Source organism: Leptonychotes weddellii, chromosome 5 (assembly GCF_054177405.1).
Source record: "Leptonychotes weddellii isolate Sample4059 chromosome 5, ASM5417740v2, whole genome shotgun sequence".
NCBI classification, from domain to species: Eukaryota; Metazoa; Chordata; class Mammalia; order Carnivora; family Phocidae; genus Leptonychotes; species Leptonychotes weddellii.
In genome coordinates, this window is record NC_138373.1 from 149297042 (window position 1) to 149323448 (window position 26407).

At 53.2% G+C, this 26407-nt stretch overlaps 1 protein-coding gene across 3 annotated transcripts in view; it reads right to left on the reverse strand.

Annotated features, from left to right (window-relative positions):
• Positions 1-12211: 12211 nt before the first annotated feature.
• MYH9 (myosin heavy chain 9) overlaps positions 12212-26407 on the reverse strand; it is an 87181-nt gene continuing 72985 nt past the window's right edge. For all 3 annotated transcript variants that reach the window (XM_081822398.1, XM_081822399.1, XM_081822400.1), the window contains 17 exons: positions 25658-25829; positions 24668-24880; positions 24216-24360; positions 22836-23042; positions 22537-22641; positions 22192-22344; positions 20911-21159; positions 19582-19794; positions 19223-19435; positions 18805-18966; positions 17313-17441; positions 16312-16400; positions 16098-16221; positions 15606-15814; positions 14929-15037; positions 14660-14832; positions 12212-13778 (listed from right to left, as the gene is read on the reverse strand). In XM_081822398.1, coding sequence (XP_081678524.1) covers positions 13661-13778; positions 14660-14832; positions 14929-15037; positions 15606-15814; positions 16098-16221; positions 16312-16400; positions 17313-17441; positions 18805-18966; positions 19223-19435; positions 19582-19794; positions 20911-21159; positions 22192-22344; positions 22537-22641; positions 22836-23042; positions 24216-24360; positions 24668-24880; positions 25658-25829 — 2783 coding nt within the window. In that variant the 3' untranslated portion in view covers positions 12212-13660. The remainder of the gene's footprint in view (positions 13779-14659; positions 14833-14928; positions 15038-15605; positions 15815-16097; positions 16222-16311; positions 16401-17312; positions 17442-18804; positions 18967-19222; positions 19436-19581; positions 19795-20910; positions 21160-22191; positions 22345-22536; positions 22642-22835; positions 23043-24215; positions 24361-24667; positions 24881-25657; positions 25830-26407) is intronic.

The window sequence follows — 26407 nt, forward strand, 5'->3', positions numbered from 1 at the left end:
AGAGCAGGGACCCCACCTCCTGGGTCTCCCCTTGTCTAGGGACAGTGGGGGGTGGCTGGGAACTGGACATAGGACACTGGGGACTTCTGAAGTCATCAGAGTGGCTGGCGGAGACAGACATCTAAGGGGATTGCATCCACACTGACGGCGCCTGGTCACTCGTGGGACGTGGCTGGGAGCCACGGGTCGGGGTCACTTGTGACCAGGCTGCCAGCATCACAGTGGACAACGCTATTTGTCTTTGCTCAGATCGGTGGTCAAATCCTTCCCAGAGTAGCAATTGTCAGCTTCAGGAAGGCTCAGAACTAAGTATAAAGATGACAAGATCAAACCCATCATCTTCATTTTTTTTATGTTGAAGCCAAGGCAGATATATGTTTAATTTTAATGTATGTATGAGGTTTAAGAGAATTGGACATATTCTTAGAGTGAACAAAGTGGCTTTTGGTTTCCAGGTTTTTTTGTGTTTTTTTTTAAGATTTTATTTATTTATTTGACAGAGAGAGACACAGCGAGAGCGAGAACACAAGCAGGGGGAATGGGAGAGGGAGAAGCAGGCTTCCCGCGGAGCAGGGAGCCGGACGCAGGGCTCGATCCCAGGACCCTGAGATCATGACCTGAGCCGAAGGCAGACACTTAACTAACTGAGCCACCCAGGCGGCCCTTGGGTTCCAGTTTAAAACAGGTAATGGAATAATTGATTTACATGAACAATTTCAAGTTGAAAGGCAGTCTGCTAAGTACTAAGGATGTTGCAAATAAGCTTCAGCCCAGAGGAAACAGCTTCAAGTTCAGCAGATCCCAAAACAGGGCGGGTAAGGAGTGGCGGGCATCAGGGGATGGAGCTGGGAGAGCCACTCCATCAGACAGCTCTGAGGCATGTGCCGGGGGCACCATCAACCTCCGCTCCCAGCAGTCAGGAGATCAGAGAGATTCTTGTCTGGAGTTCCTCCTGTGCTAAAGTATGGCCTGAAAAATAATTGCACCTAGTTGCTGTGGAAAACAGCATGGTGTTTCCTCAAAAAGTTAAATATAGAATTACCATATGACCCAGCAATTCTACTTCTGGGTATATACACAAAATAATTGAAAGTAGAGTCTCTTTCAATAGAGACTGTATTGAAATAGAGCCTCGAGTCTCTATTTCAATTACTTCAAAATAATTGAAAGTAGAGTCTCAAATATTATTATTTGAAATGATAAATTATCATTTCAAAATAATTGAAAGTAGAGTCTCGAGCCTGGGTGGCTCAGTTGGTTAAGCATCGGACCCCTGGTTTTGGCTCGGGTTGTGGTCTCAGCATTGTGGGATCGAGCCCCATGTCAGGCTCTGTGCTGGGTGTGGATCCTGCTTAAGATTCTGTCCCTCCCTCTCCCTCTGCCCCTTCCCCCAGCCACTAAAAAAAAAAAGAAAGAAGAGTCTGAAAGAGATATTTATACTCCCATGTTCATAGTGTATGAGCTTAATCAGACACTTAGGTAGTCAGGGCCAGGATCTCCAGCAAGAAAACAGGGAGCCGGGACAGCTAAGATGAACCCACACCAGCATCCCGTTTTAAGCTTAGACAAGACTGTAATAGCATCCTGTCGAGCAGCGTCTGCAGGAGGGACTTCTGCAAAACATCCTGAAAGAAAACAATGAACCATAAAACATTGGTCACTATCACAGTTTGAGGTAGTTAGTCTCCAGATGTCAGCCCAAAAGACCAGCAATACATGAACAATTACCTGAGAGGTAGACAGGTGATCAAAGCCCTGAATCGCACACCTTAACAGCCGGTCCCCAAGGCGCCCACACTCAGGATGCTTAAGATAGTCCGCATCGGGCTCCCTGCTCCACGGGAGGCCTGCTTCTCCCTCTCCCACTCCCCCTGCTTGTGTTCCCTCTCTCTCTGTGTCTCTCTCTGTCAAATAAATAAATAAAATCTTAAAAAACAAAAAAAAAGTTCCTCAAAAGGGCTTAAAAACCCCTAGATTGTTGTTCTTGAGCCTAAAATCTGAAGAGAACTGATGAGGTACAGTTATCATGTCTTTGAAGATTACTGAGGCCCTTGAAGAAGGTAAATCCTCAGAACTTTGCAAAATTCCAATACAAATAAGTTTTGACATGTTCATGGTAACTTCAGCCTTAATATTATAAATATTCTTAGAGTATTTGCTCCTACCTGAGCTTTATACATGTCAGTCGATGCTCAGATTAAGTAATTCTTGGCTTCTGTTTATCTCAGAATAAGATTCAAGAAAAACAATACTCAATGCTCCATTAAAAGAGCTGTTTTCAGGGGTGCCTGGGTGGCTCAGTCGGTTAAGCGACTGCCTTCGGCTCAGGTCATGATCCCAGGGTCCTGGGATTGAGTCCCGCATCGGGCTCCCTGCTCCACGGGGAGCCTGCTTCTCCCTCTCCCACTCCCCCTGCTTGTGTTCCCTCTCTTGCTGTCTCTCTCTCTCTGTCAATTAAATAAATAAAATCTTAAAAAAAAAAAAAAAAGATCTGTTTTCAGGTTTTTCTCTTTCTTCCTCAAGGGGACAGTCAATATAAATAAGCCTCCAGAAAGCAGAGTATTTAAAAGCTTTTTTTGGAAGTCATCTGGCTCTTTATTATAGGGGAGAAAATACCATTTCCTTCTACCTTTCTAAATTCTCTATAACAGAAGACAAATTAATGAAAGAGAGCACACAAATTTATTTAATACAAATTTTATGTGCTATAGGAGGCTTCAGAAGGAAATGAAGACCAAAGAAATGGTTAAAACCTGATTTTTATCCTAGGTTTCATCAAAAGTAGAGGGACAACAATGAAAAATAGGATAGGAAAAAAAGGAGTATGAGCTGAGAATAGTAAACGGAGGAAAACAGAGTCTTCTTGGTGTCCCCCATCTTTGGAGAGAAGCATGCTCCTTCCCTCCAGATACAGGGAGGGTACTTCTCATTTGAGGGTCTTGTGGCCTTCTTCAGGGGAAATTCAAATAGTCCTTCCTGCATGTGCTATTTCTTAAATTCCTTCAATTTATAATATTCAACATGCCAAGGTAGCATATTCTGGGGTAGCATGTCCTGAACCCTGTCATTCCCCCATGCGAAACTTTCCCAAGTCTCATAGTCCAAACCCCGAGTTGGTAGACTCTCCTACAACCCACAGAACCAATCTCAGTCCTGGGAAGAAGTCAGTCCTGTCAAACAGTTGTGTCTCATTTCAGGATGTGTAGTCTAGGTGGGAGTAGATATCCACCTACATTAGGCTTTTCTATGGTATGAGCAGTCAGGCATTTAAGAACAGACATTTTTCTAGAGACAAAAGAAGAACAAAGATTAATGTTTAGAACAAACTCTAAACTCCGTTTTGAGCCCAGATGGCAGTCAGTTAAGATTTCTAGATGTTGGGTTCAAAGCTTTGAGATGGTGGAGTGAGGACAGGCAGCAACAATCTGACAGATTTTCCTGGTTTGCAGTTTGAATGTCTCTGTGGGGTCACCACGTGTTCCTGTGAACTTCCTGAGTGGCCCACACGGCTACAGGCGAAGGTTGTGATCTGCTGGGGCAATTTCTCAGATATTTAAATCAAATCAGCTATCCTCAGCTTGCAGGGCTTCCAGAAAAGGACAGTTTTGGTTCTCACTGCTTCCAAGGCAGAAGGGTGGGAGAAAAATTGGAAATGTTAATTTAGAGAATTATAGCTAGATATTGGAGGAAGCCAGAAGAATTCAGGATCCAGTCCAATTTATAGGTAGATAACAAAACCTTAAACTCGATGAACAAGAGTCGAAATTAGGACCCCCAATGTGGATACAATTAGCTGCTGAAACATTACTTTTCTCTCTATAGTCACTCCCATTTCTATCAAAGTTAAAGTGTTTTGTTTGCAAAATAAGCCTAGTCTCATTAACTTTGGCCTGATTATTTACACAAGCAGGTCAACAGGGTTGACCATATAGACTAAAATTTTTAAGATTGCCTTGCTGGAACTTTTAATGAGGACTCTCAAATTAGATTTAAAAGCTTCTCATGGCTAGGAAGCCAAGCCAGGAACTTGCTACTAGATTTTGCCTTCAGTACCTATAGATTTGACTGAATTCCTCTCTTCCTGGGATTCTCAAAATATTTTAAGATTCCTGGGTCTCCTAGGAAGTGACATTCCTTACTCACCTATAAGGATGGGAAACCTGCAAGCCAATTACCAGGCCAATTTTTTCCTCAATAGAGTTTTATTAGCACTGGCTGCATGAAGACCATCTTTGTTTCTTAAAACTGTCTGGTCATATCTAATTATACACATCATTCTCAAGTATGACAGTTGAGTCAAAGCTTTAGCAATATAACCAATGTCTTCAATTAGTTCCTGTTACAAGGAAAACAGATTTTTATTGGACTTAGGCAAATAACTATATTGCCATGAAAACAAAAATAGTAAGAGGTTCTGAGCTCTGGAAGGACCAGGGAGGGAGAAAAACTAATTGTTTCATTTCTTTTCACAAAAGTATACTTTACCAAGTTGCTGTAAATTATAGACAGTTTAAGAGGAAACACATGTAATTAATTCTTGTTCTGGTTGATCTTTGATTAGCAGTTTTATGACCCCATCAACTTCATTGTTTGGAAAATTAGTCTACTCGTATGGTCTCAAAGTTATTCAAGTGATGGCCTCATTGGGCATTCTCACCTGTAGCTGATTGCAAACACTTTCAGAGGAGGATCAGGAGTAAAAACAAGTCTTTGTCTGTGAATGACTGTAAAATGGCCATGGATAAAAATCTGATGAGAGGTCATTCTAATGTAACTGACAAGGAACTTTATTTCAGTGACATACGATACTTTAACATAATAACCATAATTGTGACTGATTACATGATGCTGAGCACATCATGAACATCAAGAGTACTGACATATTTCTCTGAACTTCATACAATTCTGAAATACTTATATTAATAGCATATATCCATACAAATACAACTGAATGAAAGAAGGTTATCATCACTTACTTGACAACACTTCCCATGCTGTTTATTTGAGTAAACTTAATTAGCTTAACATCTCTCACAGGGTGAGAGACAAATCCTTTGCGATTTTCCAGGGACCCTCTTTAAAATATCAAAGTTAGTTTAGGTCAGAAAGACTTTATTTTGGGGGCACCTGGGTAGCTCAGGTCATGATCTCGGGGTGCTGAGATCGAGCCCCACATCGGGCTCCCTGCTCGACGGGAAGCCTGCTTCTCCCTCTCCCCACTCCCCCTGCTTGTGTTCCCTCTCTCGCTGTCTCTCTATGTCAAATAAATAAATAAAATCTTTTAAAAAAAATACTTTATTTCTAATTTGATTTTGGAAAGCTTGTCAAAAATGTCAAAAGATTTGAATATTTGATTAAATAGTACATAGATCATTATACTTGATTATCTATTTAATCAAAGTGACAAAAAAGTTCTTAAAGGCAGGGCGCCTGGGTGGCTCCGTTGGTTAAGCGACTGCCTTCGGCTCAGGTCATGATCCTGGAGTCCCAGGATCGAGTCCCACATCGGGCTCCCTGCTCGGCAGGGAGTCTGCTTCTCCCTCTGACCCTCTCATGCTCTATTTCATTCTCTCTCTCAAATAAATAAATAAAATCTTAAAAAAAAAAAAAGTTCTTAAAGGCAGACACAGAAGGTAACATAGTTGTGAACTAACCCTTAGCTCTTTTAATATTGAGAAGGTTTGGTTTTCTTAAGTAATCAAAGACCTGATAAAGACAACATGAAGCCCAGGAAATCATTCTGATAACACACAAAACTTTGGTTCCCCAGGAGGATTCTTTAAAAGATAAATAAAAATCTTTTTTCAATTTCTTAATGAAAGCAGACCAATAATCCAAGAAATCTGTCATTCTAGTTTTACATCAGTATACTTCTGATGTTAAGGTTCATCTTTTTTTTTTTAAAGATTTGTTTATTTGAGAGAGAGAGAGCACTCATGTGGAGGGGCAGAGGAAGAGGGAGAAAGAATCTCAAGCAGACTCCCTGCTGAGTGTGGAGCCTGATGCGGGGCTCGATCTCACAGCCCTGTTAATCTTAGCAGCTTGAACACACAATAAATAAATACACACACACACACACACACACGCACACACAAACCCCTAGATTGAAACACCAAAATGGCAAACCCTCTGGGGTCTCCTCCCTCTCTGGGAGTTTTGTCCTATTGCTCAATAAACTTCACCTTGCTGCCCACCACTCTTCATCTGGTCTACCTCTTCCTTCTTCGAAGCGGCGTGACCAAGAACCACAGGCACTAAGGGAAGAGCAAAAATCCTGTAACAATAGCAGCACTATCACAATAGCCAAATGGTAGAAGCCACCCCAGCAACCCTCAATGGATGATTGGATAAGAAAAATATGGTCCATCCCTACAATGGAATATTATTTGGCCTTAAAAGGGAAGGAAATTCTAATACCTGCTACAACATGGACGAACACTGAAGACATGATGCTCAGTTAAATAAGCCAGTCACAAAAAGATGCTGCATGATTCCACTTATAGGAGTTACTTGGTCATATTCGTAAATACAGAAAGTAGATGGTGGGTGCGGGGAGGGCTGTGGGGAGGGGAGAGAGGAGTGAGTGTTTGCTGGGGACAGAGCTTCAATTTTACAAGATAAAAAGAGCGATGGGGACGGAGGGGTGTTCAGTGTGGGTCTCAGCTCCTTGATCACCAAGGGCGTGGTTGGAAGGGCCCTTGTGGTTCTCTTGCTCACTGCAAGATGCCCTTCAGTAATAGCCATCAGGAACTGGAGAGAAGGAAGACTTATTACATACAAGACCTGGAAATTACACAGCACGCCTGGGACCCACCAGAAGTTCATGGAGAGGGAGAGTGCGCACACCACAGCCTGGGGTTCTGCTTTTATGGGGGTTGAGGGTGGGAGCCTAGGGTTTTGTGGGCTCACTCTTTATTGGTGAATATAAAGCTGGGGAAGAGAAAAAAACAAGTGGCCTAAGTAGTCAGTTATGGAATTCAACCAAGATTTCTAAAACAAAGGAGCCTCGTGGGGCGAGGGGGGACGCAGCCTGGCTCCTTAGCTAGCACAGTGTTTATGGAGATGGCCCTCTTTCAGAAAGTGGATGCACTGGCAATCAAAGCCCAAATCAGGCACATGTATTACAAAAAAGAGGGGCGCCTGGCTGGCTCAGTCCGTGGAGTGTGTGACTCTTGATCTCGGGGTCATTGAGTGCGAGCCCCACATCAGGAGTAGAGATTACTAAAAAAAAAATAAACTTAAAAAAAAACCCAACAACAATAAAAGAAAAACGACAATGGTGGTGCTGGACACACAACATTGTGAAAGCGTTTAATACTACTGAAGTGTATCCTTAACAATGGTTACAATGGGAATGTGGTGCTGTGCATATTGTACCCCAATAAAAAAATGGGGGGAAAAAAGCCAGTCACAAAAATGAAAAATGCTGGACGATTCTATCCCAGTGAGGTACTTAGCACCCTAAAGTAGTCAAACTCATAAAGACAGAAAGCACAGCCCTGGTTGCCAGGGGTGACCAGGGGTAGTGAGATCGAGCCTGCCTCTGGTTCAGAGGGGAGTCTGGTTGGCGATTCCCTCTGCCCCTCCCCCTGATCACGCGCTCTCTCTCTCAAATGGATGAAAGGATCTTTAAAAAAAATTTTTTTAATTAAAAAAATGGTTAAAAGGGTGAACAACATCCAATGACATGGATGGATCTAGAGAGTATGATGCTAAGCATAATCAGTCGGAGAAAGACAAATACCATATGATTTCACTCATATGTGGAATTTAAGAAAGAAAACAGATAAACAAAGAAAAAAAGAGACAAACAAAAAACAGACTTTTTTTTTAACGTTTCAAGTTTTTATTTAAGTCAGACTCTTAAACACAGAGAAAACACTGGTGGTTGAAGAGGGGAGGCGGGTGGGCGGATGGGGAGAGCAGGGGCTGGGGGTGAGGAGCGCACTTGTGATGGGCACTGAGTAGTGTACAGAACTGTTGAATCCCTATACTGTACACCAGAAACTAACACTGTATGTTGACTATACTGCAATTCGAACTTTTAAAGTTCACTAATTAATTTTTTCAAAGAGTACACTTATCTTGACAAGCGCTGAGAAATATGAAGAATTGTTTGCTCATATTGTGCACCTGAAACGAATATGACACTGTATATTAACTACACTTGCATAAAAACAAAATAAGAAACAACAAATCATAAATCCTTAAAAAGCCCGACTTTCGTGGAAAAAAAATAATAGCACCCGACCCCTTTACTAAAGCTTTGCAAAGCATTTTCATGCATGATGGTATTTGCTACCACAGCCCTGGGAGGAAAACATTTTTTTTTTTTTTAATTTATTTATTTGAGAGAGAGACAGACAGAGACAGCAAGCAAGGAGGAGAGGGAGAAGCCGGCTCTCCGCTGAGCAGGGAGCCCAATGCGGGGCTCGATCCCAGGACCCTGGGATCATGACTGGAGCTGAAGGCAGATGCCCAACAGACTGAGCCACCCAGGCATCCCACCAAAACATTTCTTCTCATCTCACAGAAGAGAAACCTGTGGTTCAGATGGCTGACACCGCTTGCCCAAAACCTGGGGAACCGGGGTTGGTGTTCCTTGTTTTCTTCTCTGGCTCCTGCACTGTCCCCATTGTGGGACAGAGACGCCAGGAAGGTGGAGGGGAGCCCTGCAGGGGGCGCTCTCTGCAGGTCCCTCTGCCCGCCCTTCCAGGGGGAAGAAGGCAGCTCGGAACTATCTTGATGAGGGAGGATGCTGTTCATGCAGGGATTTCATCCTCTGCTTCTAAGAAAAAGAAGGACGATCCCTCCCTGCCCCGCCGCAACCCACTCCCCGCCACTGCAGGCCAGTGAGAAACCGCCACAAGCTTCAGTTCCTCTTCTCCCCCACTGAACCTGTATTCCCAGCAACCCTCCCCAGTTTCCTCTTAAAAGGTAGTAAAAGCTACCTTCCCTTTGTCTCTCGGGACTTGCTTGGGGTTCCCCATGGTTTGTCCCGAACTGCAATTCCTCTGCTGTTCCCGCATAAACTCATTTTGCTGGGGAAATAGCTAGACAGCCCAGACGGAGAGAAATCCTTAAACCCTCAAGTATTCCAAAAATGTAGGTTTCATCCCCAAGTTCTCCCTGTTGGCTGGAGACAGTCACATAACTTCAACCACCACGAGAACTGGCTGCCCGGTCTCAGCCGGCCAGGGGCCAGCCCAGCGGTCCGAGTCCCTGGCGGCTGCGGGGGGCTGGGTCTGGCTGCGCCCACAATGGCCCACGGCAACTGGCGCAGGTGTCGGATGCTCCCGACACAGCTCCCCACCTCCAGGAGGTCAGACAAGCGGGGCCCAAACTCCACTGTGTCCAGGTGCCCCTTCCATGAGCGGTGGAGACTATGGGGCATCACGCAACCCTGTTTGACTATGTCGCCCCGTTTCTCACTGCACCTTGGTTTCCTTGTTTTTGGGAAGCGTACATACCTGACAGTGGTACGGCGGGGATGAAGAGAGGCAAGGTAAGGACTGTGCTCGGCACACAGCAGGTGCTCAGTTAACAAGAATTGCTATTTCCGGGGCGCCTGGGTGACTCCGTTGACGGTTGAGCGTCTGCCTTCAGCTCAGGTCGTGATCTCGGGGTCCTGGGATCGAGCCCCACGTCTGGGCTCCCTGCTTGGTGGGGAGTCTGCTTCTCCCTCTCCCTCTGCCCCTGCCCCCTTGCTTATGTTCTCTAATAAATTAATAAAATCTAAAAAAAAAATAAATTAAAAAAAAAGAATTGCTATTTCCCTGAGCGTTCACGACGTAGGGCAGGCACTGAGCAGTCATGGCGTCTGCATGACCTCTTTCCGTCTTCCCAGCACCCCCTCAAGGGGTTGCCTGCTGTCTCGATCACCTCCACGTACAGACCAGGACACACACAGACGTTTTGAGAATGAAATCGTTTTCCCCAGATCACGAAGCTGGCCGTGGCTTCCCTACTTTTGCCCACCAATCCCCCCCCATCACCATCACCATTCAGCTCTTGAATCAGACTTTAAAAAAAACAAAAAAAACCCCCACAAACTGTAGACTCAATAAGACAAAAAAGTACAGTCCTGTGTACCTTTCACCCCATTTCCCCAGTGGTGACACCTTCCTTAACTATGGTCATTCTCAAAGCAAGGCCACGGAGCTGGGTTCAAGGAACTGGATGACAGACATCACTCAAATCTCCCTAGTTTTTGCCCACACTCACTGTTACGTCCATATGAGAGTCCTAGGACCCGTCGATTCACGGGACCCTCACGACACTCCAGACTGTTCTGTCCCTGCAAGCAAACTCCCTGGCACTAACCTTTTAGGGTCACACACTTCCCTAACTCCTGGCAACCAGTGACCTGCTTTCCATCTCTTTAATTTTGGCATTTTGAGAATATTTGATACGGTCTGTAACCCTCTAAGACTGGCTTTTAAAAAATACACCCCAGTGTAATGTGCTTGAGCCTCATCCAAGTTGCTGCCCATACAAATAGTTCTTTCCTTTCTGTGGCTGAGTGATCAGGCTCTAAAGAGAGACAGGACCTTGGAGGCCCCTCCCAACCTCCCACTGTGCCAGGATCCCCTCCAGAGCCCCCAGATGTGGAAGTTTCACCTGCAGGAAGGAGCAGCTTTTCCTCATCACTTTGCTTTTCTGCAGGAAGAGACCTACCTGATCATGGCTTCCTCGCCTCTGCCCTGTTCTTTCTGACTACTCCCTCCCTGTTTCTTTTCAAAACATATGCTGTGAACTTCTTTCCCTCTCTGTGTGGTGGGTGGGTCAGGCGACCCTGGGACTGCCCATCCGTAGTGGGCAGGGCGGGTCCCCGGTCCAGCACTTGCCCTGCATGAAGTACAGAGTCGAGTCATGGATCTGAAGGGGTGGATGGGTATTTGCTGAGTACTGCAGTGGGCTGAATGGTGGTCCCTCAAAAGACATGCCCATGACCTCATCTCTGCACCCCATAACTGTGAATTTATGCGGAAATGCCTTATGGCTTTGCAAATCCTCTAAGTGAAAGATCTTGAGATCATCACAGAATATCTGGGTGGACCCTAAATCCAATGACTAGGGTCTTTACAAGAGACACCCAGAAGAGAAACAACAGGGAGTTGTGGGGGAGGCGGCCATGTGAAGGCAGAGGCAGAGATCGGAGGGACGCCTGGAGTCGCAGCAGCTGGAGAGGCAAGGAGTTCTCCCCTGGAGCCCCTAAGAAAGGGAGCAGAAGCACCCAAAGTCCTCTGGTGCCTGGCTACCCCCACCTGTCATCTGCGGCTCCCTCCCAGGGGCCCACGAGCGCACCTGCACCTGCGCAGAGGCTGAAGGAGTGGGTGGATGGAGGCCCGGGGACCCGCTGCCTAGAAGCTCACAGCTTTCCGTAGCAGCCAAGCCGGCCACACAGTGGTCCCAGGACCCCGGCGGTGCGCAGATGGGCTGCTGGGGTCCACGCCATAGCCCTTCTCTAAGGAATGCCTTTCCCCCTCACTCCCTCCCTCTTGCAGCTGCAGGGACATCTTGTATTCCTTGTCCTTGTACTCCAGGCACCCCGCAAGGGGCCAGGTTTCCCTCAGCCTCTGTTAAAAGAACCAATGAAGGAACAAAAGTTTGGTGGCCTCCTGCTCCAATACCCACAGGCCCGGTCACCGACTCCCTTGGTCCTGCTTATGTTCAACTCGGGATGAACCTCCAGAGGGCAGGCTTTGTCTGACAACTAAGGACGCTCCTGGAAGTCAGCACCTAGGTCTGTGTCCCTAACCCCAGTCAAGCGCACAGTGGGTACTGAGTAACTGAAGAGAGGTTTCTAGGAGACCCTCTTAGTGTCCTTGCCCCGGCCCAGCCTGCCTTTCTAGCTCACCTTTCCTGCACGACTGCCACCCCTCCCCCAGCCTTTGCCTCGGCCACACTGCACTACGGGAAGCTTCTAGGAGATGCACAAAAGCTCAGTCGGTTAAGCGTCTGCCTTTGGCTCAAGTCATGATCCCAGCGTCCTGGGAAGGAGTCCTGCATCAGGCTCCCTGCTCAGCCGGGGAGCCTGCTTCTCCCTCCCCCTGCTCTTGTGCTCTCGCTCGCTCTCTTCCCCTCTCAAAGAAATAAAATCTTAAAAAAAAAAAAAAAAAGATGCAAAGTAGGTGCCCTTGGCAGAAGCCACACGCAGTCCCATGCAGGCCACCCGCCCGGGCAGACAGACACCAGCGGACAAGGCTCGTAGCACATGGTACTGTTTATTGCGGCGCTCAGTGGCAACATCTGTAAACCAGCGTACTGTGGTGGTGAGGGCCGAAACACATGCTAAGGCACTTTTATTATATAAAAAAGGGGCGGGGCTGGGAGCTCCATTCACTCCTTTGTGACAGCAACTGGGACCTGAATTCAGAGCTTTCTAGGCATACGTAGCTTTCATATATCTTCATGATTTGTTGAGTTTTTCTTTAAAAAAAAAAAAAAATGCCTTCTTTGCCATAAGTAAGTCTAAATGCAGCATATACAAAACAGTTAGGAATACAGGTAAATTCAGCAACCAGTGTAGACCAGTGTAGGACAAGCTACTCTCTTCTAAACGTGGTTCCAGAGGAAAGGCAGTGATAAAGACTTGGAATTTTATCATTTATTATAAGAAGTGGGGGGGGGGGAAGAAAATTTTTTTTTTCCTTTCAAACACATCCGTGCAGGTGGCAGATTTTTAAACCACGCTGAGTCCACGGTACAGAAAATCTGCCCTTGGGCCCCAGTCCTAGAGTAGGTACAAGGTCGTGTGGGAGGACCACCGGCTCTTCACAAAGCTCTGGCTGCCAAGACTTGGGACAAGTTCCTTAACCGTTAAATACATTTGGTCCCCAAGAACGCTGGGAGAAGCCACGGCTGGCCTGTCCCGCTTGGCCCTGAGGCCCTGTCTGCTCGGCCCAACAGCCCCACGGGGACAGGGGCCGGCTGCCCTCGGCAAAGGAGGGAAGGGGCTCATTGCACTGGAGACACTCAGAAACAGGAAGGGGACCACTGTGGCGCCGCCCAGAGCGGGTGGGGAGGAGTGACTCTCCTTCCCCGCCCCCTGCATTCTGTGCCCGGCACAGAGGGGGCGTCCCGGGGCCTGCTCTCACCTAATCGCCCAGGGCCCACGGGAGTGGGGGCCGACGGGGCGGAGGTCGTGAGGTCGCCGTGTGTGATTGCCAACAGCAAAGGAGGAGGGGGAGCTGGTGGCGGAGGTGGGGGAAGGTGACAACTCTTTTGGGGTGTCAGGCTATCAAAACTTCTTAGTCTGAAGAAAAATAGATTCGTAGAAAACTCTCTTTGCCCATCCCCGGTGGCCTGCCCTCCTTGCCTCGCCATCTTGTGCTGTGCGGCGAGAGGGCCAAAGATCCTGCTGGTCACTCTGTTCCCAGGCCAGGGGCCCAAGACTCGGACTCTTTGGTATCAGGTTCTGGGGGTGGGAGGGGTGCGGGAGGGGACTGCAGCGGAGGAAGCCAAACGCCCTCAGAAAGACCTGGGGGCGGCGGGCGGGGAGGCACAGGCCTGAGGTCCCCTGGCCTGGTGGGACTGGGTGGGGAGGTCACGGTCACGGCAGTCCCAAGAAGGTGGAGGGGGGTGCTGCGGGGGCTGGAAAGGGGAGGCGGAGTCATCTGTCGGCCTGTCCGTCCGTCCCGGGCAGCAGGAGGAGACGTTACTCGGCAGCTTTGGCCTCAGCCCCGTCCGCCTTGCCGTCCACCTCCTCGTCCGAGCAGTCGCCAGCACCTTTGCGGGCCATCCGGCGGGGCACCACAAATGGCAGGTCCCCTCGCCTGGGGACAGAGGCACAGGGTCAGCAGGGCCGGCCAGGGTGGCCAAGTGCAGCTCACACACTTCAAGGCCATCTGTAGAGGGACACCAGGTCCTAACATCCTGGGGGAGGGTGGGGTGGGGGGAGCAACAGGGAGCCTCAGGGACCACAGCCTCTCACTTCACTCCAAAACACTGGTGAAACACATCAGGAAGCTGGGACTGACTGCGAGGGAGAAAGGCCCAGAAGCGGACAGTCACCCTCTGCACACAAACGCTCAAACTTCCTACAAAACAGGTGAAACCAAGAGATACAGAATAACTCCACCCGGTACGCAAATACCAACACCTTCTTCCCGTCCCGTTAATATTAAGTACGGACTAGAATGTCTGCTCTTGTTGCTTTCATGCTTAAGGGAGAGAAGTGAGAACCTTGGAGAAAAAGACCCTCTGCCTCCACCACTCGATCCTTCTTCAACGGTAACTAACGCTCCCCGACAAACGCACAGCAGCCCTCCCTGCTGGCGCTGGCACGGACGGGGAAGGATGCCGGGCCGCACTCGGCCACCGCGGACCAGGCCCCTCAAACGTGCCAGGGACCGGCCGGGCCACCTCGAGCCTGGAAACCTTCTCCCCAGGTCTGAAGCGGCCCCGCGAGCAGATTTTTCAGACGAGATGGCAACGAATGAGCCCAAGAGCTCAGCGTTTATTCAGAAGGCCGGGGACCGGCGCAGGGGGTGAGCGCCCGCCCAGCAGCAGAGGACAGCGTGGCACCGGGCCCACCGACGGGCACAAATGGAACCAGCTTCTGGGAGCTTCGTTTGAAACGTGCTTTTCCAAGCACATGAACTTTGGGGAGGAGAACCAACGGCGCAACGCGGGCAGGGGAGGCGACGGGGCTCACCTGAGCTTGTTCTTGAGGGTGCTGACCTCGCGGTTCATGGCGTCGGCGGTCTCGGTGGCGTCCTCCAGCTCGCGCTGCAGCTTCCGGCGGGAGGCGTTGGCCCGCTGGGCCTCCTCCTCGGCCTCCTCCAACTGCCGCTTGAGCTGCTTCAGTCGGGTGGATGCCTTGTCGGCCTGCGGAGACGTGCGGCCAGAGGCCCTGGTCAGGGACCCCGGCGCGGGAGGCCCACCAGGCCCCGCGGCCCCGCGGCCCCGCGCGCGCACACACACCTGGTCCTTGAACTGCTCGGCGTTCCTCCGCTCATCATCCACCTGCAGCAGCACGTCCTTCAGCTTCTTCTCGGCCCGACGCACCTGCTTGCAGGCCGCCTGGCGCTCCCTGCGGGGTACAGACATGGCGGCTCAGCGACCCTCCTTCAGAGGGTCTGGCCACATACCACCAGCTGGACACCCCCATCCTCGGGCCTCACTGGCATCTGCCCCTCGGGGAGGCCCCGAGGCTGAGGCGGCGGGCCATCCCCACTGAACACCCACAACGTGCTTGGTCTCCTACAGGGGAGGCACGGTGACTACCCCATTTCACAGAGGGAACGGGCTCAGGGAGGGAGGCGACACAGTCCAAAGAGCAGGTATGTAGCAAGGGAAGGCAAAATTGAGATTTGGGGCCCAGTGTGACCTGCCCATTGCCTCCAAATAAGCCTTAGTCTCACTGGGCCCACAGCCTGCCTGCCCAACCGGGCAGGAACCCCCACCTCTGTCTGATTCAGCCCCCAGAGACAGAAGTCCAAACCCCAACTGTAGAGGTGGGCCGGGGGCTCCTATGCAAACTCCGTGAAGCCCCCGCGGAAGGGATGAGCGACCGTCAGGAGGGGGACAACGGCCTCTGGGACTCGGGCAGGAACAGAGGAGCCTGCAGGCTGTCACAGGTGATGGGCAGGAACACCTACTTGGTCTCGTTGTCCAGCTGCTCCTCCAGCTGTGCTATCTTGGCCTCGAGGGCGGTGATGGAAGCCTTGTACTTGGACTTGACTGTGCCCTCCATCTCCTGCAGCTTGACCTTGAGCTCCTTGTTCTGGCGCTCCAGCTGTTGCCGCATGTTCTCGTTCTTCTGGGCGTGGCTGCGCTCGAGGTTCAGGTCGGTGTTGATCTGGTCGATCTGCGGGAAGGAGGGCTGGTGAACCCAGGAAGGCCGAGGGGCCCTGGCTGGGGCAGAGGCGGGCCGCTGGGTCCCGCAGAGCCCCTGAAAACACCAGGCCCTGGGGCCCCAAGCTCTGGACCACAGCCAGGGTCCAGACAGCGAAACCAAGGGAGACCTTCACAGGTGCCGGGACATGCTCCCCGAAGCCCAGTGAGCCCTGTGCTCCCGCTAGCCATTGTCTGGGGGGGGGGGTCTAGAGCCTGGCACGTGAGGAGCGCCCAGGCGGCCCAGCCCCACCCACCTGCAGGTTTGCCTTCTTCAGCCGGTCGTTCACCAGCTCCGTGTTGCCCTGCTCCTCCTCCAGTTCCTCCTCCAGCTGGGCAATGCGGGCCTCCAAGCGCCGCTTCTCCTCCAACGCCAGGGCCCTGCGTGAGGGCGGGGGGCAGTGAGACGGGCCCTGTCCCAGGGGACGGGCACCCCCTGCCCTCAGCCAAACACGCCGCACCACAGCTCACCCTTTGCCGCTGCTGTTGGCAATCTCGTCGGCCAGCTCGTCCCGCTCCTGCTGGGCCTGGCGCTTGGCACGCTCGGCAGCTGCCAGCTCCTGCCATGAGAACACAGACCGTGACCCGCTCGGCCCGAAGCCCCGCAAGCCCCGGTACTCTGTGGCACCATGCTCCCCGAGCCCCTGGCCCTTCCTCTCAAACCCCCTCCTACGTCTGCCTCCTCCACGACATCCTTCCTCGTGAGCCCCTCTGGCTCACAGGGCTGAGTCCTTCCTCTGAGGCCACGGCTTAGACGCCACATGTTTGCAAACCCCTCTAAGTGTTAGGAACGAAGTCACGTGCTGGGGATGTAGAGATAAATGAAAAAACTGTCCCGTCCTAATGGGATGCTGGTCCCTCTGCATTCCGGGGAGACCAGAAGTCGGGGGGACGAGGCAGGGATGTGAGTTAGGGTGAGAACACGGAGTGTCTCAGAGCCAGGCGGGTAAGGTGGCCTCAACAGAGACCCACACGCGACCTCAGAGGGAGAGCTCACCGCAGGCCCAGGCAGGAGAGCGCAGCCATCAGGAGAGAATGGATGACAACATGCCTGGACACCCAGCCCCACTAGGAGCACTGGGTGGCCAGTCACCTCACGCTGAAGAAGACCGCCTAAGGCGGAGGGAAGGCTTTCTCGATATGCCTCACGTGTGACGGATGAGGCGGGGGGACGCGTGGTGCCCGAGCGTTTGGGAAGGACCCCCCTTGCCCAGCAGGAGGTGATTACCACAAAGCCTCGTTTCACGCAAGGGAGCTGGCCCCAAATGGTGACAATTTAATTCACACACACGTTTTAGTCACACCGGGAAGCCTGGCTACCTAATGCAACCCTGTAGGGAATGCTTTCACGAAGCCAAAACCAGCCCCAACCCACGGCTGAAGCTGGGCTAGGGGGCTGCCAGCTGGGCGGGTGGAGGCCGTGGGCTGCCCCCTGCTGGCGCCCCCGAGTGCCGTCCTGGGGCCCGGCCCACCTCCTGCAGCTGCATCATCTCGGCCTCCATGCTCTTCAGCTTCTTCTCGTTCTCCTTGGCCTGCGCCAGGATCTCCTCGCGGGAGGCGCGCGTGTCTTCCAGTTCCCGCATGCAGTCCTTCATCTGCGCCTGTGGCGGGCGGGAGAGGCTTGGGACCCCCACCACAGCCACCACCCCTCCCACAGGAGCCTCGGGCCGCTTTCAGCCCGATGCCATGTGTAACCAACGGGAAGAGGGCCAAATATCAAGGACACCGGTCTCTCTTATCCTGTGTCGTTTCCACACGTTTTTGACCATCAGGATTCACAAAGCACACCTTTGGAAGCTGTGAGTCGCTGGCTACACGTTAGCCCAAGCTGCAATCTGGGCCGCACTTCCTACAGCTTCCTGTTGACAGGAACACCCTGTCCCGGGGACACCCGCTCCTCTGGGTCAACGCCCACCCGCCAGGTCAACCCCCACGGCAGAAACGCACTTCCTTTGTTCTTCTCCTGTGCCTGGTTTTAACTCTCAAGACCGTGGTCAAATAGGATTTTGGTTTTTTTCCTTCTGCACATAATCCCAAATTGCAATTCCCCAGGCCAGATGGTACCAGGTACAACTGCCAGCAACAAGAACATCTACACCCCACGACCTCATCAACGGACAGAATTTGTTCTTCCTGCTGCTGGTTTTCGGGGTATGACGCGGCTTTTCAGAGCTGTTTTTTCAAATTTGTTATCTTTGGGGCACCTGGGTGGCTCTGTCAGTTAAGCGTCTGCCTTCGGCTCAGGTCATGACCCCAGGGTCTTGGGATCGAGCCCCAGGTCGGTCTCCCTGCTCAGCTCAGGGGAGTCTGCTTCTCCCTCTCCTTCTGCTCCTCCTCCCACTCATGTTCACGCTCCAATAAATATATAAAATCTTTTAATAAATAAATAAGTAGACTAGAATGAAATTCGTTATCTTTAGCACTTACTTTGATGAGCACGGAGTAATATACGGACATAAGGATGAATCACTGTATCATACACCCGAAACTAATAGAACACTGTATGCTAATTACGCTAAAATCATTATTAAAACAAAAAACATATAAACAAAATCTGTGATCTTTAACTATCGGTGAGGTGAGAATTTCCCACGTGCGTGTTCTGTGCTCTGGGCTGCACATGGGGTTCTGTGCTCAGCTCAGAAGCTTTGATCACCGTCCACTAAGCCTGGATCGGGTCGGGACCCGAGCCATATCTGGTTTACTCTGAAAATCTACCACCAAGTGACTACGTCCCTAACGTCACTGCCTTTCCAGGTTTGCATGGGTTTGTTTCCTTGTTTAATGCACACACAGTCAATAATCTTATTGCAAGTTTGCTCTCTGTTCCAGGGCTAAGGGCACCATCCGCAGAAAGGGGAGGGTGGCGCCTCTCAGTGCTCACCGGCCACCCGGCCGGCGTCCCAGGCCACCTGAGCCCAGAGCCACAGGTGCAGCCGTGCCCAGCACGGCCCGAGAGCTCACCTGCAGCTTGCGCAGCTGCTTGATGGCCTCGTCTCGGTTCTTGTTGGCGGAGTCAATGTGGGCCTCCAGGTCCTTCAGGTCCATCTCCAGCTTCTTCCGGGCGGCCACCGCCATCGAGCGCTGCTTCTTCTCGTCCTCCAGCTCTGCCTCCATCTCCCGCACCTGGGGGACAGGCGGACGGCTCGGGCAGCGGCACCCACCCCCCGACCCTGCTCCACTCTGAGCCCGGGGGAGCTGCACGGGGCCTCCAGGGCCCATGAAGAGTACTGGCCATAAAAGAGCGGGTCCCCGACCCTGGAGACAGGGGACTAGAACCTACAGACATGGGAGGAGCGGACAAGGGACCCACCACAATCCAGGAGAGGAAGGAGAACGGAACCTGCCAGAAACAGGGGTGAGGGGTGGGGGCCATCCACACCTGTCTGACCAGCTGCTTCTTCTTCTCCTCGCTCTGCTCGTCGCGGCCCTGCAAGTCCCGCTCGAACTGGGCCTTCATGGCCTGCAGGTTGACCTCCAGCCGCAGCTTGGCGTCCTCGGTGGCCTGCAGCTCGTCCTCCAGCTCCTCTAGCTGGGTCTTCATCTCCTCCACCTGCTGCTCCAGGGCCCGCTTGGACTTCTCCAGTTCGTGGACCTGCCCCCCCACCCCCGGGAACCCGAGTCAGGAGCGGAGGGACGAGGTCCCCAAGGTCCCCGGCCTCGGTGTCTGCTCAGCCCCTAGTCCCTGGGGACGTCCCCACTCGGGTCCCTCCCTGAGCCGGCCGCCGACCCGGTGCTCACGCTCTTGCCAACGTCATCCTTGGAGCTCATGAGGTCCTCCATCTCTGTGCGGAGCTGCTTACTGAGCCGCTCCAGCTCTGCCTTCTGCTCCACGGCCTCCTCCAGGGCCCGGGCCAGCGAAAGCGCCTTGGTCTCCTTCTCCCGGGCCTCCGCCTCGGCCCGGTCGCGCTCCTCTGCGTACTTGGCAGAGATGGTCTTCTCCTCGGCCAGCAGCTGAGGGAGAGGTGGTCACCGTGAGCCCCCTGCCCTCAGGTGGGCAAAGCACCCAGACCCATACTCCTTGGGGACTGAAGATCCTGGGTGCTAGTCTGAGGGGAGGGGACCACGAAGAGCCGGCACCAAGCCATCGTCTGGGGTACCCGGCGGGCCCCAAGCGTGGTGCAGGCCATCCAGCATGTCCTCGTAACCAGATGAGGACAGCGATCACGTCTGTCAGCACGCTGTGAGGTCTGTTTCGTTTTCGTCATTTGATACGATTCTGTATGAAACATGGCACCCTTCCCATGAGAACCCACAGGGAACATTACTCTCTCAGAACCAGCAAAGGCCCTGTTTTCCTGAACAGCCGGTTGGTATTTTCCTTAAAAACCCTGTCAATCTGGCTGCTTAGAGGCCCAGACTCCAACTGTGGCCTTCGTCAAGGATGCCCATTTACATTCAAGCTCTCGGGGTCCACTCTCCGTGTGGGCCCACCCGTGGCCAGACCTCATCTCCCCATCTCCCCAATCCCCCGATACCTCTTTATTCCCCAGGCCCATTTCTTAATGGAACAGAGAGTGAATGCTCTAGACTTTGCCAGACTCTGCTGCGGAAACATGGAAGCAGCCAGGGAGCATGGTGGGATCCAGCGCACCTTTACCCCCAGCAACAGGCATGGGGCAGTGCTTGGTCGGTTTTGCCAACCCCTGATGTATTCTACTTTCCTATCCTACCCCACTGTCTGGGTCTCTCTATAAGCTGCCTCAGAGCTTTTGGAATTAGGCAGAAGTATGACGCGTAAATAAAAATCCTACATCACAGGGGCGCCTGGCTGGCTCAGTTGGTAGCACATGGGCCATCCTGACCTCAGGGTTGTGAGTTCGAGCCCCATGTTGAGAGTAAAGAAAAAAAAAAAATCCTACATAAGAGTAAAACTGGTTCATTACAAACAATTTGAAAGACGTCAGACACAGGAAAGAGGAAGGAAGAGACGCCCTGCCCCGCAAGGGGGACCCCTGCGTGCCTGGCCTGCGGCCCTCCTGAGCTAGGTGGTGAGGTGTCCCCGGCCCTCGCCTTCCCCACGGCTGTGCCTGATGGAAAAGGCGCGGGGGGCGGCCCGGAGGCACCCACCTGATCAAACTTCTTCTGCTTCTTCTCCAGGTTGGAGGCAGTCTGGCGGTGGTGGTCCAGGTCCACGAGCAGGTCGTCTAGCTCCTGCTGCAGCCGCGTCTTTGTCTTCTCCATCTTGTCGTAGGCAGCCACCTTCTCCTCGTAGCGCTGGCCCAGCCCCTCCAGGTCCTTCTGGAGCTTCCTCCTGGCTTCCTCCGCAGTCTCCAGGCACCCCACGCCGTCCTCCATCTTCTTCTTCATGTCCGTCACCTGGGCAGGAACACAGAGTTGGGAGACAGCCCGTGCGTGGGGCGGTGGCAGCCAGCCTGCACCCCACGAGCAGAGACCCGGTCACAGAGACGCCCCTCTTCCACCGGGGTGAGAGAAATGGGGTTTCTGCAGGGGGCGTCTGCCTAGTGCGTGCAGCCCCAGGGGCAGCCTCTCTGTCGAGATGTACAATGAGCTGCTTGCTTTCCAGACAAGCCCAGAGAGGGGAGCCCCCTCCATCGGCCGCTCGCCAGGGCTCCGCAGGCATCCATCCCGCAACCCCTCCTCGCACCCAGAGACAAAGCTGCCATGACACGCACCCACCAGCTACTCCCACCCAGACTGGAGCACGGGCTACGGGCCCACCCCCAGGAGGTGGTGCAGATAGATCTCCTGGCCTGACCACTGAGGTCCTAGGATAGGATGTAACAGGACTCTTGATCTATTTCTGGTTGTGGACCTTTTGATAGTCTAGAAAAACACTGGCCGCCTCCTCATGATGTTTTAACGTGCGTAAAATACAGAGGATCAGCAACTAAACCAGTACAGGAAAATGCAGCTGCTGGGTACTTCTTTAGACTGTGACACAGTAACCCGTGTGCTCCTTTGTTAGCGTGTCAAGTACGAGCTCCCAAAGCGGCGGGAGCACCATGACATCCCCAAAGCCCGCCACAGCTCAGACACGGTGACCGCTGGTTTTCCTTCGCGCCACATGCACTGCTGCCGGGGTGGCTTATGGCCCACGTGCGCGACGGAACAAAACGCTAACGTCAGCCAGACTGACGGAAACCCAGACGTGAGGCCTCCTCCATCCACGTGTACAGACCCCTGAATTCTACCCGGGACCCTGGCTAGGAGCTCTGGCTGGAGAGGGCAGGAGCTCCCCAAGGGAGGGCGCCTGGCTCGCAGCAGGCCTGGGCCTCCTGTCCCCTGTGCACGCGGGTGCCCGGCCAGACGCTGCGCAGCCTGCAGACTACCCCCAGTTTCCCGGAGTCTCCGGGGGGCGCGGGGCATCCAGGGGAGCCGATACTGAACCTGGGCATGGAGGGTGGCGATCTGCTTCTCCAGGTTCCGCTTGGCCTCCTCCTCCTCTTCCAGTTGCTCCTTGAAAGAGTTCTTCTCATCCTCCATCTGCTTCAGCTTGGTGCTCAGGCTCAGCTTCTGCCGGGTCTCCTCCTGGAGCAGCTCCTGCACCAAGACACGCGGGGCACCGGGGCTCAGGAGGCACAGGGGCAGAGCCTCACGGGCCCCACGCCCTCGACGGGAAGGAGGAGCCGGTCCCTCCGGTTCGGGGGACAGCTGCTACAGCCGGTGGGGGTGCCAGGAGGACCCGGAGACCCCGTGGGTCACAGAGGAGCTGGGCCCTGCCTCTGTCTTTACCTGCGTGTCCTGCAGCTGGGACTCCAGGGAGGAGAAGTCCTTGGTGAGTTTGATGGACTTGCTGTCAGACTGGGTGAGAAGACCTGTCACGTTGTCCAGCTCAACCTGCAGGGGCACGGGAAGGACAAGGACCATGACTGCCCTGCCCCACCTCAGCCGTCAGGCCCAGGGGGGCCGGAGTCACGGGCCGCGCCCCAAAGGCCTCGCTCAAGAGAGGGGGAGCCCCGGAGATCCGGGCCAAGACTGAGGCGCAGGGGTAGGCACCTCCGCCCAGGCCCGGGTCCCAGCGGAGGCCTCACCTGTAGCTTGGTGACCTTGTCGGCCAGCTCCATGCGCACGCGCTCTCCCTCGGTGAGCTTCACCTGCAGCTCCTGCAGCTGGGCCTCGGCTTTCTTCCGCTTGTGCTCAGAGTCCCCTTTGCCCTGCAGCAGCACCTTCACCTCATTGGCCAGCTCTCCTCGCTCGTTCTCCAGGGTCTGCTTCGCCTTCTCCAGGGTGGCTTTCACCTGTGGGGATGCAAGCCACGAGGTAGAAAGGGGCAGCTGTGCCCTGGCAGGAGGCTGGGACAACTGCCCGGTCCAGATCCGGAGTCTGCTCTCTGCAGCGAGAATGCCGGAGGACCAGCCCAGGGGATGCATGCTGCCAAGAGCCCCAGGCCGGATGCTCGGGCCTGACCCGCACTCCTCACTCAGCCGGACGGGACATGCAGCACGTGTCCTCAGCTCGGAAACAGTCCCCGCCTGGCCTCCCTCATGCTCAGGTGTGACGGGCTATCATCACTAATACTAGGACTTTAGCATATCAGAAGATGAGGGAAATTATAGCCGCTCAGAGTCGGGCTTCCAGCAGAGCCTCTTTGAAATCTGATGTTCCGAGTGATAATGTGACGATCTTCCAGAAAATATAAAAATATAAAAGCGGCATTTACAGAATCCACTCCACCATCCCATTCTACCAGCCACTGAGCTGGCTGCAGGGTCACAGGCACATGCAAGGGGCAGCCGCACAAACTCGAAGGTGTGTTGGGTGAGGAAAAGCTGAAGGGCAAGGGAAGGCTGCCACCAGAAGGGGCCCAGACGGACAAGGCATGCCTCTGAGAGCATTTTACAGGCCGCCACGCGGAAGAGCCTTTGACTTGTTGGGCCGCCACCAAGAGCGGCTTCGCGCTGGGAGCCACGGCAGGCAGAACGTGGTCTTGCGAACTCCCTGGCCCAGCCGCCTGCCTGAGACTAGCAGGATTAATATCCCAAGGCTTCCCATCAAGATTGCAGCTGACCACGTGCGGGTGCTCCAGAGAAAACCCTAGGGCCCTCTGGCACTCGGCACCAGGCCACTCCAATTCCTGGAGACCTTCTGGTCTGGCGGGTCCTAAACAAAATACTGACGGTCATTCTTGAACAACTTACTGAGTCCTTACTGTTCACGTGCTTTACTGATCATCAACTCCAGCTGTCACGGATTTTCATGACACAGACCTATCACTTGCCTCCTCTACAGTTGGGGAAACTGAGGCACAGAGGTAGCCACTTGCCTGAGTCACAAAGCCGCTAAGGGCTGGAGCCTGGAGCTGCTCTGCTCTGCAGGCCTGGCCCAGGGAGGCAGCCAGTCTCGGGGAGGGCCCCCCCACCCCCCGGCACCACCCGCAGTCACGGAGCCCGGCCCCAGGGAAGCCCACGCACCCGCTTCGCCTGCTCTAGCTGCTCAGCCAGTTCCTCCACGGCCTGTGAGTGCTTCTGCCTCATCTCCTGGATCTGGGCCTCGTGGGTTTTGGCCTCGTCCTCGAGGGTCTTCTTCAGGATGTTCACTTCTTGTTCGCGTTTGGACCTGGAGAAAAGCACCCTCAGGATGGAGGCCGGGGACTGGGCGTGCTGCCGCCCTGGGCTCTGCCTCCCCAGCTGCAGAGAGGCCGGCAAGGGGCACCGACTACCCCAGCCTTGCTGCCCAGTGGCCTCCCTCCTCGGCCATGCATCCTCCAACCCAGGCTCGCAGACCCACTTTGTGGAGGAATCGGCGTCTCGCCCCAGCCTCACCCCAACTCCAAGCCAGCTTCCTCAACAAGCCCGGGGGCATCACCCTCCCTGCCCCCCACCCCCATCCTCAAGTGACTTGGCCACTTGGCCGCACAGCGCACCTGAGCTCCTGCTGGGCAGCCGTGGAGTCCAGAGTGTCCTCCAGCTCCGTTTTCAGAGCCTCCAACTCCTCCCCAAGGTCCCGCTTCTGCTTCTCAGCTTTATTCCTAGAAGCTCGCTCAGATTCCAGGTCCTCCTGGAGCTCAGAAATCTGTGATTCCAGCTCTCGAATCTTCTTTAGGGCCATGTTCTTCTGGGTGGCTTCCTCCTCCACTCTGCCAAAGAGACAACATCAGGAGGAGGCTCTTTTCACCTCAGGAAGCAGAGTGTGCAGAAAAGGCTTTGGAGAGGAGCAGCCAAAGCCACTTCCAGAAGTCGTAACCATGGCCTGCCCTCAGGTGCTCCTCTCGGCAAAAACATCTGAAGCTTCCAGAAGATTTAAGAACAAAACCACTCTGTGAACTGAAAAACCCCACAGAAGAATCACTTCATTTTCCAAACTGAAATTCAGTGTTCTAAACGTAAAAATAAATGAACAAACATTAAGCAAAAATTAAAAAGGAAATAAAATGCTACAGTCCATCATTACAGCAACTAAGGAAAAACACGAAGGTGCCGCAGATACTCTAGGGGTGATAATCACGTCAGTGCGGGTTCATTAACTGCAGCAAATGTGCCACCCTGGGCGGGGAAGCGACAGTGCGGGAGGCCGTGTTGGGGGGGGCGGTGGGAGGGCGCTGCAGGGGTGTATGGGAACTGTGCACCTTCTGCTCAATTTTGTTGTGAATCTAAAACAAAGATTCTTTTCTTTCTTTTTTTTTTTAGCATGCCTGTAGCCAGAAAGTTTAAAGATGCAAGCAAGGCAAGGCCTTTGGTGCTGGGTGACGTTGTGGATGACCTCTGGGGGTTACAAACGGACGACAAAGCAGCTGCACACGTGCCTTTAGGGAACGGGACAGGTCTTGCTACGGGATGGCATCAAGAGGGCGGCCACTCACGGGGGGCACGGCGGAAGGTGCCGGCACCTGCCGGCAGGGGGCGCCAGCCCTCACCTGGCCAAGGCGGCCTGCAGCTCCTCCTCTTTCTTGGCCAGCTGCATCTTGAGCTCTGCGATCTGGGCCTGCAGCTCTGCGATCTGGTCACTGAGGTCAGTAGAGTCCCCCTCTAGCTTCCGGCGGGTCTTCTCCAGCTCCTGACGCTGCTTCTCCTCTCTTCGGAGGCGCTCTGAGCAGCAAGCCGGGGGAGACCGACAGAGCCCTCAGCACCCAGAGATTTTTCCCATCTTTGTTTTTCATTGTTACAAAAAATACTGAGTTTTTGTTAAAACATACGTGAGCCTTAAAGGATCACGACACGCAGACACTCATACCCAAGACCTGGATGAAGGAAAGAACATCCCCGAGCTGCCACGTCCGGCGTCGCCCCAAACCCTGCCGACCTGCCCCGCCAGGGACCTACGCTCCCCTGCACGTTGTGCTCCCAGTTCTCTTGTTTTCCTTTAAGGCTGTACCAGGTCTTCCTCCCTAAAAAATGGGCTTAGTTTTCAAGAACCTAAACTGTGTAAGGGAACGTCCTGTATGAATTCTACAGTCGGTGCGGGGGGTCAGGGTCCAATGTCTGGCTTTACGATTTCCACTAGGACGTCACTCAGGTAACCCCTTAACCCTTCTGTGCATCATCTGAATACAAGGATAATGAGACCACGTGCCTCGTTAGGTTGCGAAGCTCACGGGCATTAATATCTGCAAGCACTCACCACAGCTCCTAGCCCAGAGTCCGCGCCTGCTTTTGTCACTTAAGAG